General features: G+C 43.9%; 1 protein-coding gene across 1 annotated transcript; it reads right to left on the bottom strand.

Moving 5' to 3' along the window:
• Positions 1 to 13,094: 13,094 nt before the first annotated feature.
• Positions 13,095 to 14,881, bottom strand: LOC123399456 (alpha-amylase isozyme 3A-like). The gene is made up of 4 exons (XM_045093865.1): positions 14,736 to 14,881; positions 14,458 to 14,629; positions 13,570 to 14,375; positions 13,095 to 13,473 (listed from the first exon to the last, which is right to left on the bottom strand). Exons 1-4 carry the CDS (start codon positions 14,826 to 14,828, stop codon positions 13,195 to 13,197), a joined length of 1,350 nt encoding a protein of 449 aa, XP_044949800.1. The 5' UTR covers positions 14,829 to 14,881; the 3' UTR covers positions 13,095 to 13,194.
• Positions 14,882 to 15,947: the final 1,066 nt, after the last annotated feature.

Here is a 15,947-nt window from a genome sequence, read left to right as displayed (position 1 = left end):
GGAGATGACCATAGTATGAGGAGTTCATGTATTCATCACGTGTTAATGCATTGGTCCGGTTCTTTGTTAAAAGGAGAACCTTAATATCCCGTAGTTTCCATTAGGACCCCGCTGACACGGGAGGGATGGACAATAGATGTCATGTAAGTTCTTTTCCCTAAGCACGTATGACTACATACGAAATACATGCCTACATTAGATTGACGAACGGGAGCTAGTTACTTATCTCTCCGTGTTATAGCTGTTACATGATGAATCACATCTGGCATATCATCCATCACCGATCCAATGCCTACGAGTCTTTTACTATTGGTCCTTGCTACGTTGCTTTGCTGCTACTGCTCTCACTGCTGTTACTGTTACTCTGCTGCTACTGCTGTTACTGTTGCTACTGCTGCTATCATACCACCTTGCTACCGATACTTTGCTGCACACATTAAATCTTTCAGGTGTGGTTGAATTGACAACTCAACTGCTAATACTTGAGAATATTCTTTCGCTTCCTCTTGAGTCGAATCAATAAATTTAGGTTGAATACTCTACCCTCAAAAACTGCTGCGATCCCTATACTTGTGGGTCATCACACCCCCCTCCGCAAGTCAAAAATAGTTACCATGTCTCGGCTAAGTAAGTTGTCAACGCTGATGTGTGTAGATTACCATGCTAGTGGACATGAGTTGCTAGCAAAGGGAAGTTCAACGACTTTTCCCCTCGTAAAAAAATTACCACATTTAAGCTAAGTAAATTATCAGCTCTACTGTGCGTGTAGCACCTTGCAATTAACACAAAAGTTATTGGGGGTATGTTTCTAACAACCCACCCCGCATCAAAGTTATCATGTTGTTTGTGGGTGAGTTATCAATTTGGTTGTGCGGATGCTACCATGCTTTTTATACATAATTTACCATGTAAGTTTTCAACAACCCCCTCCTCCTCCCTGGCTCCACAAGTCAAAAATAGTTATCATGTCTTGGCTAAGTAAGTTACCAACGCTAATGTGCGTAGATTACCATGCTAGTAGACAAGAGTTACCAGGAAGGGCGGTTCAATAACTTTTTTCCCTGTTCAAAAAATTACATCATTTCGGCTAAGTAAATTATCAGCTCTATTGTGCGTATATTACCATGTTAATTTTTCATATAAGTTACCAGTGTATGTTTGTCAATAACTTTTTTTGGGATCAAAAGTTCTCATGATGTTTGAGCGTGAGTTATCAGCCACGATGTGCGTGTATTACCATGTATTTACACTAAAGTTGCAGAGAATATTTACAGCAGTTTATCCCAGGTAAAAACATCTATCAAGATGTTTGTACGTAAGCTAGTAGTGCGTAAATTATCTGGCTCATTACACAGAATTTATCATGGATGTTTCAAAACAAGCTATTTTTTTGTGACACATGAGAAAAAGATCATTGTTCGAATTTTATAAGGAGTGTGACATTTATTTCATTAGAAAATGTTCATCATTATGAAAAATGAAAAGTATAACATGATGGTTCAGTCCTTTAAAAAACTCAAATCAAATGGCTTTATCGACTGGTCAAGATAGGCAAGGTTTTTTTTCAATCATTTAGTAAGGTATAAAATCATGTAGTTTGTGTAACAAATCAGATCAGAAAGTTAGCTTAGATGGTGACGTGCCTTGTGCTCAACCAATAGGTCGCGTGTTCGATTACTTGTAACGCCCCATTTTTTATTTTCACACGTGAGACTGAAAAGAAAAAGGATTGGTTTATTAGCAAGAGAAGATATTTCGGATCTATTGCTATATTCCACTCGACCGGAATTTAGCATTCTCGAAAACTAATATAAAACTCTACTTATGAAGAAAACAACACTTCTTACAAATCAAAGAACAAGAAAAAGAAATTATTAGGAGCAACTAAAACTCCTACTGTTGACTAAGATAAACAAATTAGAACTTGGCAAAAGTATAACAAGAAAACAATTTCCTTTTTAATTAAAAAATAATTTCCGTTTTTAATTAAAAATAATTTTACAATATCCTAAAAATACCCAAATTGCACCTATTCATAAAACAAACTAATATAAAATAGCAGCAAAAATATACACTGACTTTTTTAAAAACTAATGTTATTCACAAAATAGTGATTCAAACAAATTTCATTGAGATCAAATTTAAACTACTCAAATTTGAAAATTGTTGGAACTAATAGAAACTTTATAATATTTGTGACCTAATACAAAAAGATTCACTCAAAAACTTATTAATACATAAAAGATAAAGCAAAAAAAATATTACAATCTTTAAAAGAATAAAAAACAGAAAAAAAAAACTAGTGGACACGGGGCTACATGGCATGCTGCTATTGGCTGAGAGGTGTGCACTGTGGTGGCTAACAGGCGGATGACCGACACTTAAAGAAAAACGGTTTGCAAATTAAGTGATATATTCCTAAGCATAGGGTCTAGATCCAACAGTGGAGGGGGTTTGCCGGCCCTTACAGCGGGGGCTGAGGTGGTTCCGGAGGGGTCGACGGCGGCGGGGCTTCAGGGGTCATCGCGGCAGTGTCTCCACAGGTCCTTTGGCGTCGATGAAGCTTTCAGGTGATGTGGGCGAGCTCGGTGAAGCATCTGATGGTGGAGATGCAGCTCGAGGATCGCGAGGTCGAGGAGGGCGAGCTTAGGAACGATGGCGGCTTGCTCGGGATTCGACGAGGGAATGGGGCGGTGGTGGTGCAAGAGAGAGGGACACTTACGGGGATGCGGAGTGCGGGGCGTAGGGCTTTTCGTCAAGACGGATGGGGATCGTCGAATCCCGAGCACATTCGATGTAGCGGCAGAGCTCCAACGTTGAAGGAAAGGAGGAAGAAGGAAGGTGTCGGGTGGCTTCGGGCGGTCGGTGGGACCCGACTGACAACGAGAGAGGGAGAGACGTGGCGCGGATCGGTTGCCGATGTGAAGGTGATTCAGATCGGGGGAAAGGATTTGGGCTCGATTTGCCTTGTGGGCCGCGTCAGCATTTCCTTTTTTCAAAGCATTTTCCTAATTTTGAATTACACAGAGATAAAAGGAATAAAAACAAAATAAAATAATAACATAACACATACATATTATATATCAATAAGACCAGAAAATAATTCCTACAACATAGACTATTTTCGGGGGGAAATAAGAACTTTACAAAAATCACTTTTTTGAAAATTCAAATAAACTCTAGACTTGTCATTTGAATATTTTCCAAATACCCCCTTGGTTTTATAAATCAAATACCTTTCAAAAATCCCCTGAAATGGGAGGCTCGTGTTCCTCCTCTCATTTTCAAAATATTCTGAGAGGCTTCCACTTTTTAAATTCACATGAAATGAAAATTTAAATGGGTTTCAACATAACACCATAGAGCAATCAACAATTTTAACAAAGCAATTGCAAACAAGATGAGTGGATGCATAGCTAAAATTATAACTTGCCAAAATGAAATTTTGGGATGTTAGAGGCTATGACCTAGGGTATTTGCTCGGGTGGGCCGGTTTTGGGCCCGAGGTAGGTCGGAGCTGTTGCTCCGGGTAGGTGAGGTAGGGTTCAATCTGGGTTGTGCTCGCGGATGGTGCTTTTGCTCTCCTAGAGTGTGCGATGGTTGGTTTTAGTGGCCGTGTTAGCGGTCTGTCGGTGCACATATTGGTGTCTATGACCGCGGGCATTGCATCGTGTGAGCTCGCATGTCTATGGGTTCGGGGATGGCTCGTCGGCGGCCATCGGCAATTTTGGAGTCGTGTCCCCCAGTCCACCTGACCTTGTCTAGGGAGGAATGTGTACGGGCTCCTATGACGGAGGCGCCTACCCATACTTGGGGACTGATGTCGGGCTAGGAGTAGATGCAGTATCGTCGCCCCTCCTTCTCTGGTTGTGTGTGTGTTGTGATGTGCGCGGCGGACTGTATCTCGCGATGGGGTGCGTGAGTAGCGGCCTCGGATGGTGGGCCGCATGGGAGGTGTTGGACAAGGAGCTCGAACGTCGTTCTCTCTTAGAAGGGCGGTGTCCTCATCTGGATTTAGGAATCGAACATCATCGCACTCCTCCTAGCCACATCGTGGCGGCAAGGTGAGTTGTCGAGCGTTGTGGTTCTTTTCTCCGTGTCACGACTCCGGGTGAAGACCCTTGTCTAGTGTGGACTCAGTAGCGGTGACGCTATGCATTGTTCTCCCTCTTAGGGGCGTTCTCGTGGAGCTTAGGTTTTCTAGGTCATGGTGTGGGGTTGGTTCGCTCTTTCGGTGCTCGTTGCTGCCGTCGCCACCTCTCGTCGGCCGTCCTCGCTGCTGGTCATCGTCCTAGTCGTTCATCCTCACCGTTGGTTGTCGTCCTTGCAGCTCCTGCCATTGCCGCTCACCATCGTTGTCAAGAAAAGCTTCAACCATGGAAAAAAAAGCTTCAACCGGTGTCAAGAAAAGCTTCAACCGCTGTGAAAAAAATGTTTCGATCACAATGGGGAAAAACTTCAACCATGGCAGAAAAGCGTTACCCGACGTGAAAAAAGCTTCAGCCGTCGTGAAAAAAGCTTCAGCCATCGTGAAAAAAGCTTCAACTGATGTGAAAAAAATGTTTCGAGCGGAATGGGAAAATTTCAACCATGACAGAAAAAGCTTCATCCGGCGTGAAAAAAAAGCTTCAACCGGCGTCAAGAAAAGCTTCGTCCGCTGTGAAAAAATGTTTCGATCGGAATGGGAAAAACTTTAACCATGGCAGAAAAGCTTCATCCGATGTGAAAAAAGCTTCAACAGGTATGAAAAAAGCTTCCACCATGAAACTTACAAAAAACAAGCATTGGCGAGAGCTACAGGGTGACGGCGAAAGCTACAACTAGTGTTGACGAGAGCTACAAACGGCTATGGAAAACAGCTTCAACCGGTTGCAGCTCCCCTGGCGCAGATCCGAGCAGATCTGACTGAAAGCAAGGGGAGTTTGCAGTGATTCGTGAGTAGTGAAAATAAGAGAAGCCTCTTATGGAAGAAGAATAGAGGAAAGAGTGGTCCAGCACGATGCGAAAGGATAAGATGGGGATGTGCGGTCACGCGACATGCAGTTGGCTTACAAGTGAGAGCTGTGTGAGCGAGCGAGCGGTGCGGCCGGCCCAACATTCGGCCGGCGCACCAACGTAAAATGTTACCCTAGTCAATATGGTTCCTCGCCTTCATCTAGGTCGTCTCGCGCTCGTGGGGACACCTCAGCAAGTTGCGTCGCCTCGTCTCAGCATCGATACCTCATATTCTTCGTTGTGACTTGCATACGTACTCCACCCATCCCAAATTATTATTACTGTTGCTAATTATCATTATTGTTATTATTATTGTTGTTATTATTATTATTATTACTATTATTATTATTATATTTTACGAATACCCGGCCCGTCCCAAATTATTTTCTTAAATTTGTCATGTTATGGATGTCTCTAACATATTTTCATGTTACACATTTGTATTTAAACAAATTTAAGATAAGTAATTTTAAGTAAACACATGGTTAACAAAAACATACAAAATAGCAAATTCATAAAATTAATACTATTTGATAGCTCACTCTCCTTCCGCAAAGTTGGAAAGAGAGCGGTAGTGGTACAAATTTTATTGCGTAGTCTATGACTGAAACTGGAACAAACATTTCTTGTAAGTAAGCGTGCACGTGCAATGCACGTCTAGTAACTTCATGATGCTTTTGCTTTTGTTCTCAGTACCGTTCTTATGTTTGATAAATCCATACTGTCATGGTCTTTCCTAAAAAGTGATGTCAAACCCACAATAGAAACTTTATAACATATTTGATATTTTTCCCAAAAAAGGTGATGCCAAACCCACAATAGAAAAGCTATAGAATTTTTCCTCCTTCGCAGGATTGCATGAAACAGAAATCAGAGAAAACAACCAGCTCAACGATGTTGTCTTCGCACCACTTTCAACTTCTAAACAATCATCTTGGAGAATTGTTGCATGTCATTGTCCTAGAAGACACCCTACTGCTGAAGCAAGAAGGTAATATGCATTTATTAATAATTAGTAGGTTGCCCAAGGATTTTCTTCTCAAAAAACAAATGAATGGTTATTTTCCAAAGCTCACACCAAATGACCACAACCCCATCACCTGGACGACTCCATTTGAGGGCTTCCTTTGCAAAAACTACAGAGCAAATGCTTTGTCCATAAGAATGCATTATAAATTTCGAATATACCATGGAAGTCTCTCCTCAACCACTCTTATGTCAATAGCTTAATAATACTCTTTGCAAGACATCGCAAAGAATTTCAATCCTACTTGTAAAATAAGTTGTCAAACAAAGCATAATACAACCTGCCTACATATATAACTGGAAATTCGTTTGATGTTGGATAATATCATTTATGAACATGCAAGCAAGTAATTTGTACACAGAATAAAAGACATCCTTGTAACTGAGTTTACATAAGTTATTGGAAATCAATGTGTAAACACCACTCACCTACTCTTACAAGCTTTGCACATTTTCAAGTACCCCAGAATTCAGCAAGTGAAAACAAAACTTACAACTCTCACAACAGAACTGTAGTTGGTTAGTGGGGCCTCCCGACTCCCGTTGAGGCTAGCCTTGAAGTCCCTAGCAAGAACAGACATAATCAACACGTACATGCGTCAGGAGAATCCATTGGATCATCCACCAGAAAGACATCACCCCTGCTCTACATGTTTGTCATCCCAGAACCACCAGCCCATCATGAATGAGTATATCGAACGTATGAATCCATGTGTGCATTACATAAGCATAGTTTTACCTGAATCCAAGTCATATATGAATCCAGAAAAATAAAACAACCAAAACTTGGAAGAATATAAACAAACAAATACTCTGAATGGTCAATTCATCAACGTAAGATTGGGTTTGTCCTTCTCAGACTCATGCAAATACTCCGACTGATCAGTGGCTCTATGTACACATTCATTAGTATTGCATCTCAGGGTGACTTTTTTTAGAAGCCATCTCAAGGGTAACTGCAGCAGCACAGATACAGATGAAATCATTTAAAAAAAACTGCAGCTGCAATGCTCCCCAAGCTTGGAGTTATTCAACAACCTAGTCATAAAAACACAAATCATGAAAAGGAAATAGAAAAAAATATACATTTATAAGCATCACATATTTCAATCCTAATAATTGTGTGGAAATATTAGTGAGCTAGACATCAGAGATCTTGAGATAGGGAAATGTGACTTCCCACCAAAATTTAGCAAAAATCAAAGAAATGTTATGGGATAGATTGATAAGATTAGTAAATATAACATATAAATATATTAAGAACGAATTCCAGTGAGACCAGTATTAGCGGAATGGATAGAGATACTTATTTCAGTGAGACCGGTATTAGTGGAATGGATAGAGGTCCCAGTATTAAGAACGAATTTCAGTGAGACCACTATTAGTGGAATGTATAGCCCTGCCATGTATAGTCTACCATGACTGACCAAGCATTAACAATAGTAGTCAAAGGAAACGGAAAATTTGAGCGTTTAGAGGTGTACCTTTCAAACTGATGTCCAACAATGCCAACTTTCAGACCTTGAATAACCAGATGAGTTAGGCAAAGCCACAGATGCGCTCTTCTTCATCAGTGCCTCATTGCCACCAACCTCCTTTGAATGGTTGCCTTGATGCTTCAGCAAAACCAATACAATCTATAAAATAAATCCCTTGCTGCTCACATATTCCCCCCCCCCTCTTTATAAGCATTGAGTTTTCGACAGCCTGAAGAATAGAGACCACTACAAAGAGCCATTTTTTATCATGAATAATCAATTACATATGCACTAACAAACTGCTGCACACAATTACTCGTAGTACGAACAAAAAATAAGATGAAAAAATGCACACCATTTAGAAGAAGCAGAATGTTGACCGCCTTTCCCATAAAATAAATGTTTTCTTTTCAGATAACCAAATCCTCACTCTGATTGTGACCATAACCAAGATACAAGTAAAACAGAAGTTCGGATATCATTATCATTAATATGTCAAGCATGCTAAATTAAATCTAGTTGCTATCGATCAATCATGAGGTGAAATAATTAGAATGGGTGTCACACAAGTGCAGATACGGTACGCATGGGAGTGGCTACTCAGTTCAATAATACTTCATGATCAAATCAACAAATTTAAAGAACCAACTTCCAGTTTCTCCCACACACCATCTATTGTACAAACTGGAGATTAAACCAAACCAGGAACCTCTTCTACTGCATAAACACATGTCCAACATTACTATAAAGGCAGGGTAAATGAGAAGAAACGTGTTGTGCCCTTTTATGTTTGTTCAGAGTTTTAATCAAGAAGGCCCCCAATTTTTCATTATCAACTTCCAAGATACTCACACCAAATGTGTATTGAGATAGATGAGCTTCTCTTCTCTAGCATCATGAATCATTCTTTGGGAGCCCTATAACAAACATGCCTATCATGTGGAACACCTTCCATAGTGAAGGTTTTCTCCGTTCCAGTTTACCCACATTGGAAACATACATCACCGACTTAGTGACTTACAGGTCCTCAGAAAATACAAACTCTGGGTAAAACAATTAGAACACAACCAATTAAATTAAACACAATCCAACAATATTAGCATATTTCAAATATATTCAGAAAAGGAATGCATATACTTATTATCCTGTTGAAAGACTGCCCAATTCATTAATTTGATACATCAGAGTGTTTGGAAGAAAACTTAAACAAAAGGCACTACAATCAAAATATTTCATTGCAGGAGCGGTAAAATTTAATTTGCAAGAACTTTTTCAAAATGCAGATTTTGATGTTCCACACACCATCTATTGTATAAATTTCATGCAAATCGGTATCAAGCTTGTCGTATGATCCTGTTATTTTCATACAAATATGTTTAGATTTTGTCATGGCCCTACTTAAGCGCAAGCTAGTTCTTACTCTGGTTCCAATTAGGCAAACCACCTCGTCTGCCAAATATTTTATAATCTTACAACAAATCACCACCATATTATCCAAGTAGAAGTAAGCCCGTGCCAAATGTACAACATCAAGAGCATTGAACATCCTCTCTTTCAGCCAATCAAATCATCACCACGGCAGCAGGCCCCAAAATAAAATACAGAAATGTACTGAGTTTCGGTCCAAAAATATGTAAACATCACACAACATAATTGTGCAGCATTGACAATATCCCCTTTAGCATGTTCCTCGCCTCATCTCATAAAGGAGAAAAGGAGCAAACCAAAATCCATGGCTCACTGGCCTATATTCATCGGCTACGCCAAAAATGTCCATATGGTTGTCATTCATTGTCGTCAAGCTCTTCTACTGCTATTCTTATCTACAAAGAAAATAACGTTGGAACTAAAGATTAAATTTATGAAATCTTGAAGTGCAGTATTGCCATGGTGACATACACACCCGGGCATGTTCTATTCAGTCAAATACCTATAGCCCTCTAACATTCTGGATATAATTACCTCAACAATACTTACGTAAATTGAAAAGTCTGTACTAATAGATGTTGGTCCTCTTGATGCTAGCTCTGGATGAGTACCAGTGCCATACTCCTGCAGAAGAAGTAAAGAACTAACCAGATTCAACTAACAAAGAGGAGAAGGGCAGATGAGGGAGAGGAGCAAACAAAAAGATAGGCGGGATTAAATCAAAAGAGGGAGTGGATGAGAGAGGGTAAGAGGAAAATTAATGGCGTACATACCTTGGCAGTACAATCATTAGAGTCAGTGATCAAATACTGCCACTTATCATCTCTGAAGAAATCAAGACAGTTCACTTGGTCCAAATGATCCAACGGAGTATAATTCGTACAGGAGAATCGAGCCTCCAAACCTGAAGATGAACAATGTATCCCATGAGGTAGTTAATTCAGGTTTTGTAGCTCAAATTTCAGTTTTCTTTCGGCCTTAGGGCTCTTTTTGTGATTTGTAAAATAAGTATACAATAACCAATATCTTACAAGAACATGTAATATATATATCCGGTATCAATTTCAAAAAAATTATTTATTTGCAGCTTAATGGACATATACATTCTGTCTTGGCTATAATTATTTTGTTAAGTATATATAGCTATAAGTAAATAAACCGAGCTAAAGGCAGTACCTTTTCATATGCATATATGTCTACCAAAGTAAGATAAGTAGACGCTTGCGCCCGACCCAAGTAGGTGCTTGCACGTTCCCAGCAATGTCTGACCCAGGAAGACACTTGCGCGTGCCCAACCATGCCAGGTCCTTGCGCGCGCCCAACACACGCTCGACCGACATTCAAGGGGCCCACGATCACGTAAATTGGAATCCAATCAGAGTGCTGAAACCCGCTGTCTGACTTTAATAAACAGCAAGATATATTTACCCCGTGCATCTTTGGAGGTTCCTTGGTTGATTTTGATAATTGTGAATAGTGAATATGCTGTGCACTATAGAATAATAAAGTTATCAATTTGGCTGACCTGGGAAGCAACTGTATGAGCAATCAGCAACATCAATTTATGTTTCTATCTTGGGAGGGGCTGAAGAAAGGTAGTGAGGAAAATAAAGCCGCTAATTGAGAAAACAACAGGAAATCATCATATTCCTGAAATCCCAAAAAATTCCTTGCTGCTCAAACATATAAAGAAAGCAAATGTAAGGCAACCCATGCCCAGGACTAAATAGTGTAACTATTAACTAACTTTACTTTAAAGTTCTTTTTATATATATTGGTTTGGTTTAGAACTTTTTTTCCTTAAGTCATGTTAGAAAAATGAAATGACAAAAACAGTATTTAACTATTAAACATGAGGTAATTAACTGCTTAATACCTACTACAAAATAGTTTACTTGTGGCTATACTTGTTTATAACTACCGCTACCCACCAAAATGGCAAGGAACTGGGTAATCACTAACTAAATGGAGCCGCAATTTAGCCTTTTGACCAAGCAGTGTCGTAGGTTATTGTTCCAGTCTCACAATAGGGCATCAAATACAGAATATGCACTGATAAGCGAATTGTTTGAAGCATGTACCTGAACGAATGATTATCTCAAGCAGGATGGAAATCTTGGCCTCGAACATGTACATCAATTCTCTACAACAATGTATCCTCACAATTAACCTGAAAAAAACATGTAGAGTTGCTCTTATTAACAAGCATGGATTTAAAAGGACATCAGAAAAATTAAAGCACCATTTCTCTAAAGAAAAAATTTGAACTTCTCCTTTTGCATCGTATCTGGATCGCTCAAAAGTACATAAAGAAAATCAAAGCATGAATTTGGACAAGAAAATCAAAGAAACAAAAATGAGCTAGTGTACTTGTGGATTCGTTGGGAACAGAAAATCGCTGGCGAAGACGCACAACTCTGGCTGAATCCCGGCACTGTGAGAAATGCATGTACTCTCAGGCACAAAGTAAACTTAAGTTGTTCTTAATCACTGCACAGTTATTTTGAAACCATATCACCAGCGCTAAAAGAACATATCAGACTGTAATCTGCGAGTGATTGAAATAAAAATAAAAAACAAGGAACAACGAAATTAAATTCGATTAATTGAGCAATAAAAAAACTATGTAGGGTCAATTTTAGGCACATGGTCTACTTACACTACCTCATCAAATTAGTAGGCGCACCTGAACATCAAAACTGAATATGGTTCGTTGTAGTTTCTCTAGGCTGTTACACTACCCATGTGTTCAACAACCCGATGCATGCTCGAGCTATTTCAGGCTCTAGATCATCACGAACCAAGAAAAAACATGCCGTGTACATCCATTAATTGGTTCAAACAGAAAAGAACCAAAACCACATGAAAATCAGCAGAAGCTCAGACATAAATCGATCTAGAGTCTCGGAACGACACTTGCTAGTGCTTCCTATCAAGTTCGGCTTACACTGTGGCAATCCCCACAGAAATAATTCAACCCACAAGATATTAAATTGTAGCAATTTACTCACAAAGACCAACGTAGCAGGTTCATTCGGAACTAACAAGTTAATTACATGGGGACTGAACAAATGACGGCCTATGCATATCCAGGTCAGGTTACATTTGATATATCCATTTACAATGATGGATAACCATGGCATGATTACGAGAGCGTCGATGGACACGGAGAGCTGAGAGCAGTTGGAGGCAAAGAGAGTACCTTTCGTTACAGGGCTGGCTGGGTTGTTCTTGGTGTTGTTGAAGAGAAGAAGAGTGGTCCATGTTCTCCTCCTCGGCGGAGTTCTGCGACCAAGCCAAATACCTAACCCATCCATGAGAGAAGAGATGCGTGCACCTGCCAAGGAAAGGAAATCCCATGCATCATGTCAGGGAGGGGAGGGAAGGGAAGGGAAGGGGAGTGAAGAAGAGGAAATCGAGAGAGGGGGGATTGACCTTGACGAGCGAGGAGCACTTGAGCGGCGTCCCGGGCAGAGGACGGGAAGCTCCAGTCCATGGAGTCGGGGGGCCTCGACGACATCGCGAATCCGCTGGATCTGGTCGTCGTCTCATCATGCATTGATTGGGGATGGAGCAGGCGACACTCCACTCCATGGCGCGCCGTCGAGGCCCATGGCGACCTTCGAGGTCCCGGGACCAGAGTCGCACGCATGGGCACGGAAGCGACCATCACGTCCAACGAAGAGTAAGCAGGGAAGTGCGGCAGGCTCACTAGAGTGGGGGATCGGACAGCGCCGACGGTGGCGGGGACAGCGGGCGCGCTGGCCCGTGACAGAACTGACAGGTGCGAGCGGCGGAACTGGCGGGGATGGGCCGATCCGGCGGTGCGGGGGAGAGCGCCGAGCGGCGGCTGCGCGAGGCAGGGGCGGGGCCAAGCGGGCGAGCGAGCGATGCGGGCGGAGGCGAGCGGCGACGGGCCGGGCGGGAGGTGCGGACGGGTGCGAGCGGCGGGGGCAACGGCGGTTGCGCGAGGCGGGGCGGACCGAGCGGCTGAATTCGCAACACTTGTTCGCTGTAGGAGGAGGTGGAGCACGGTCAGCCTTTGTTAATTTGGTAACTGCACACCGTCGGGCTGAATGGAGGGTGGAAAGCCGTTAGATTGTAATTAATTTGTTGACTAATTATGTGGTGGTGATTGGTGTTTGTTTTTGTGGGAATAATAGTTGTGTGTAAGAAGTTTTCGTTTGATCTTTTATTAGTAATAGTATAGAAGAGTACAACGTACGGTCTGGCCGCCGCCGGTGCAAAGTTGCTAACGTCTAGCTAGCTAGCGCCGGCCGGCCGGCACCCTAAGGCCGCTCTTCTCCCAGACGCAGTAGTTATTGCCGTGAGCCACCACGTGGAAGTCCGACGGGATGACGCTGCCCGCGTCGAACCTCGGTCCGAGCTTGACGATAACTCTCTCGTCAACCGTCGCCACGTACATGTCGCTCTCCGCCGCCAGGATGCGTAGCTTGCTCCCGGCGTTGATCCCATTGCGGTTCCTCACCGCCGCCAACGCGTTGATCTCCTGCTTCAGGTTCCAGTCGAACACGTGATCATAGAACTGCATGCACAACAAGGGTAATTATATGGCATGAATAGGCGGAAATGTAATTATATGACATACTATCAGAAAATATAGCTCGATCAATGCACGTACGATGCATGGGACTCCAGGGTGGGTGAGGATGTAGGCGTAGCCCATCATGACCTTGTCGGCCGGGAACGGCCATTTCTTCTGCGACGAGCCAGTGTCGTGGTTGTCCACGAACGTGACCGCCTTCTCCGGCAACAAGCCGATCATCCCGGGAGCCTTGCCCTCCTTGTCCCGCATCCTCCACAGCTCGCCCTGCACCGCCGACTGCAGGATGCCCTTGGTCGTGAAGTCGAACGCCATGGCAGGGCCGCCGACGGCCTTCGCCCAGTTCACCAGCTCCAGCCGCTCCCCGTCCTGGTTGACGGCGGGCTTCCCGTCGCCGTCGTAGCTCAGGGAGTTCCATATTTCTGCGACGACGAAGCCGGGGCTCGTGTTCTGGACGTACGTCCTGGCGATGTCGGCGGAGTAGCCCTTGGCGAAGTCGAGGCGCCAGCCGTCGAAGCCGAGGTCGGACTTGAGCCAGTTGAGCCAGTCGGAGAGCTCCTTCTGGACGCGCGGGTTGAGGTGGTCGATGTCGGGCGCGGCGGCGAAGTCGGCGCCGGTGTCACGGTGGCCCGTGCCGTCGGAGAACTTGGTGTCGTCGCTGCAGATCATGCCGGGACCCCAGTCCAGGAGGCCCTCCGGCCCTCCGCCCTTGAAGATGCAGTAGACGCCGCGCCCGTCCTTGTCCTCGGCGCAGCGGTGGTTGATGACGACGTCCGCGACGCACTTGATGCCCTTGGCGCCGAAGGCCGCGATGAGCGACTTGAGCTCCGCCGCCGTGCCGTACTTGGACGCGTCCAGGTCGTAGAGCCGGCCCGGCATGTAGCCTGCACGCACGCACGCACGCACGCACGCAAGGAAACAATAGTTGCAGAGTTAGGAGGCGTGCCATGCATGCACCGAGGCAGCAACGACGCAGGAGAACCGTAGACGATGGTGTGGGTTTGCCTTGAGATGAAACGGAGTGCGAAGGTGGTGGCAGCCAGACGCGTGTGACCCCGGTGCCGGCGATGTCGCCGACCTGGCCCTTGAGCATGTTGTACCAGCCCCCCTGCTTGCTCCACGAGTCCCAGTTGAACCCCTGCATGCATGCACACGAACACACCAGTTATAGTTATTAGCACGAGTAGTACCGACTACTGAGCATGTGCATCCGTTATGATGGGAGTTCCCACGTATGTAAGCACCTGGAAGAGAATCTCCGTCTGTGCATCCACGCCGGACGTGAGCCGGAGCAGCACGACGACAAGCCCGCACAGGGCGGCGATCTGCCTCCCCATAACTCGATCAGGCGCTAGCACTGTACGTGTGTACTTGGCTAGTCAGCTAGATATGGAACTTGCTTTTTGTGAAGCAGACACGTCCCGGGGCAAGGTATTTATAGGGAGACGGCCAGGATGCTCCGGCCGCCACCGGCGCGTGTGCTGTGGATGACCCGAACCGAACGGATAAGGCAGTCGCGCATGCGCGCCGTCTTCCACGGCGCAAAATCGTCTATACGTTGTGCTGGCAAACACTTGTACCAATCCGTTCTCGTGCAACTCGAGGTCGAGGAGGGACGAAGCGGCGAAAGGCGGGCGCCCTATATCCACGTACCCCTATCTCTCTTCAAGACTCGATCGCGTACGACCCAGACACATTTTTCTTGTGGTTTCCTCGCGTTGCATTTAAATGAGTATGCCTGCAGTTGTCCTATGTATTGGAATATATCATTTGTTTTGCACTCAGGAAACCAGTTTTTTTTTTGAGTAATCAGAAACCAGTTAGATTCATGTGTATTATCCATTTGGATAAAAAAATTGAAAAGTCCTGCTACACTGGCGTTAATATTAATAGCAGAAAGCAACGGAAGAACAAAGTGATGTGAAGATCTGAGAATCACCGAACTATTGACCACAAGTCGGTTGTACGTCCGCAAAAAAAGGCTTCTAATGAGGAATCTCTCATAGTGTGTCCCCGAAGGGGCTCTTAATGCATCTAGCTCCTGCTAGTCTCCATTGCCCCATAGTAATTATTATCCCCGAGATAATGTCTCTGATGCTCGGTATTTTATTCTCAAAGTTGCATTTGTTGCGTTCTTGCCAGATAGCCCAACAGGTGACAAGTCTCATCGTGTTGGTTCCCTTCTTCCATTTGCCCTCGTTTTCTTCATGTGATTTTAGCGCTATGGTCGCGGTAAATTGCCGTTTCCGGTCCTACTTTGGCTTGAGTGCGACATAGCCTTTCCATTGACTGATCTTGTTCCATACCTCCTGCAAAGCCGGGCAAGTCCAAAATAGGTCCTTGCAAGTCTCTAGGTTTCTGACGCACAGTTGGCACAAGTATTCATTGGGCCATCCCTGCCGTTGCAATCTATCGTTGCACCAGAGTCTGTCTTGGAGCATTAACCTGGAGAGAAT

Source organism: Hordeum vulgare, chromosome 5H (assembly GCF_904849725.1).
Source record: "Hordeum vulgare subsp. vulgare chromosome 5H, MorexV3_pseudomolecules_assembly, whole genome shotgun sequence".
In the NCBI taxonomy this organism is placed as follows: Eukaryota; Viridiplantae; Streptophyta; class Magnoliopsida; order Poales; family Poaceae; genus Hordeum; species Hordeum vulgare.
The sequence above is the reverse complement of the archived record's forward strand: the minus strand, read 5'-3'. Positions and strand labels throughout refer to the sequence as shown.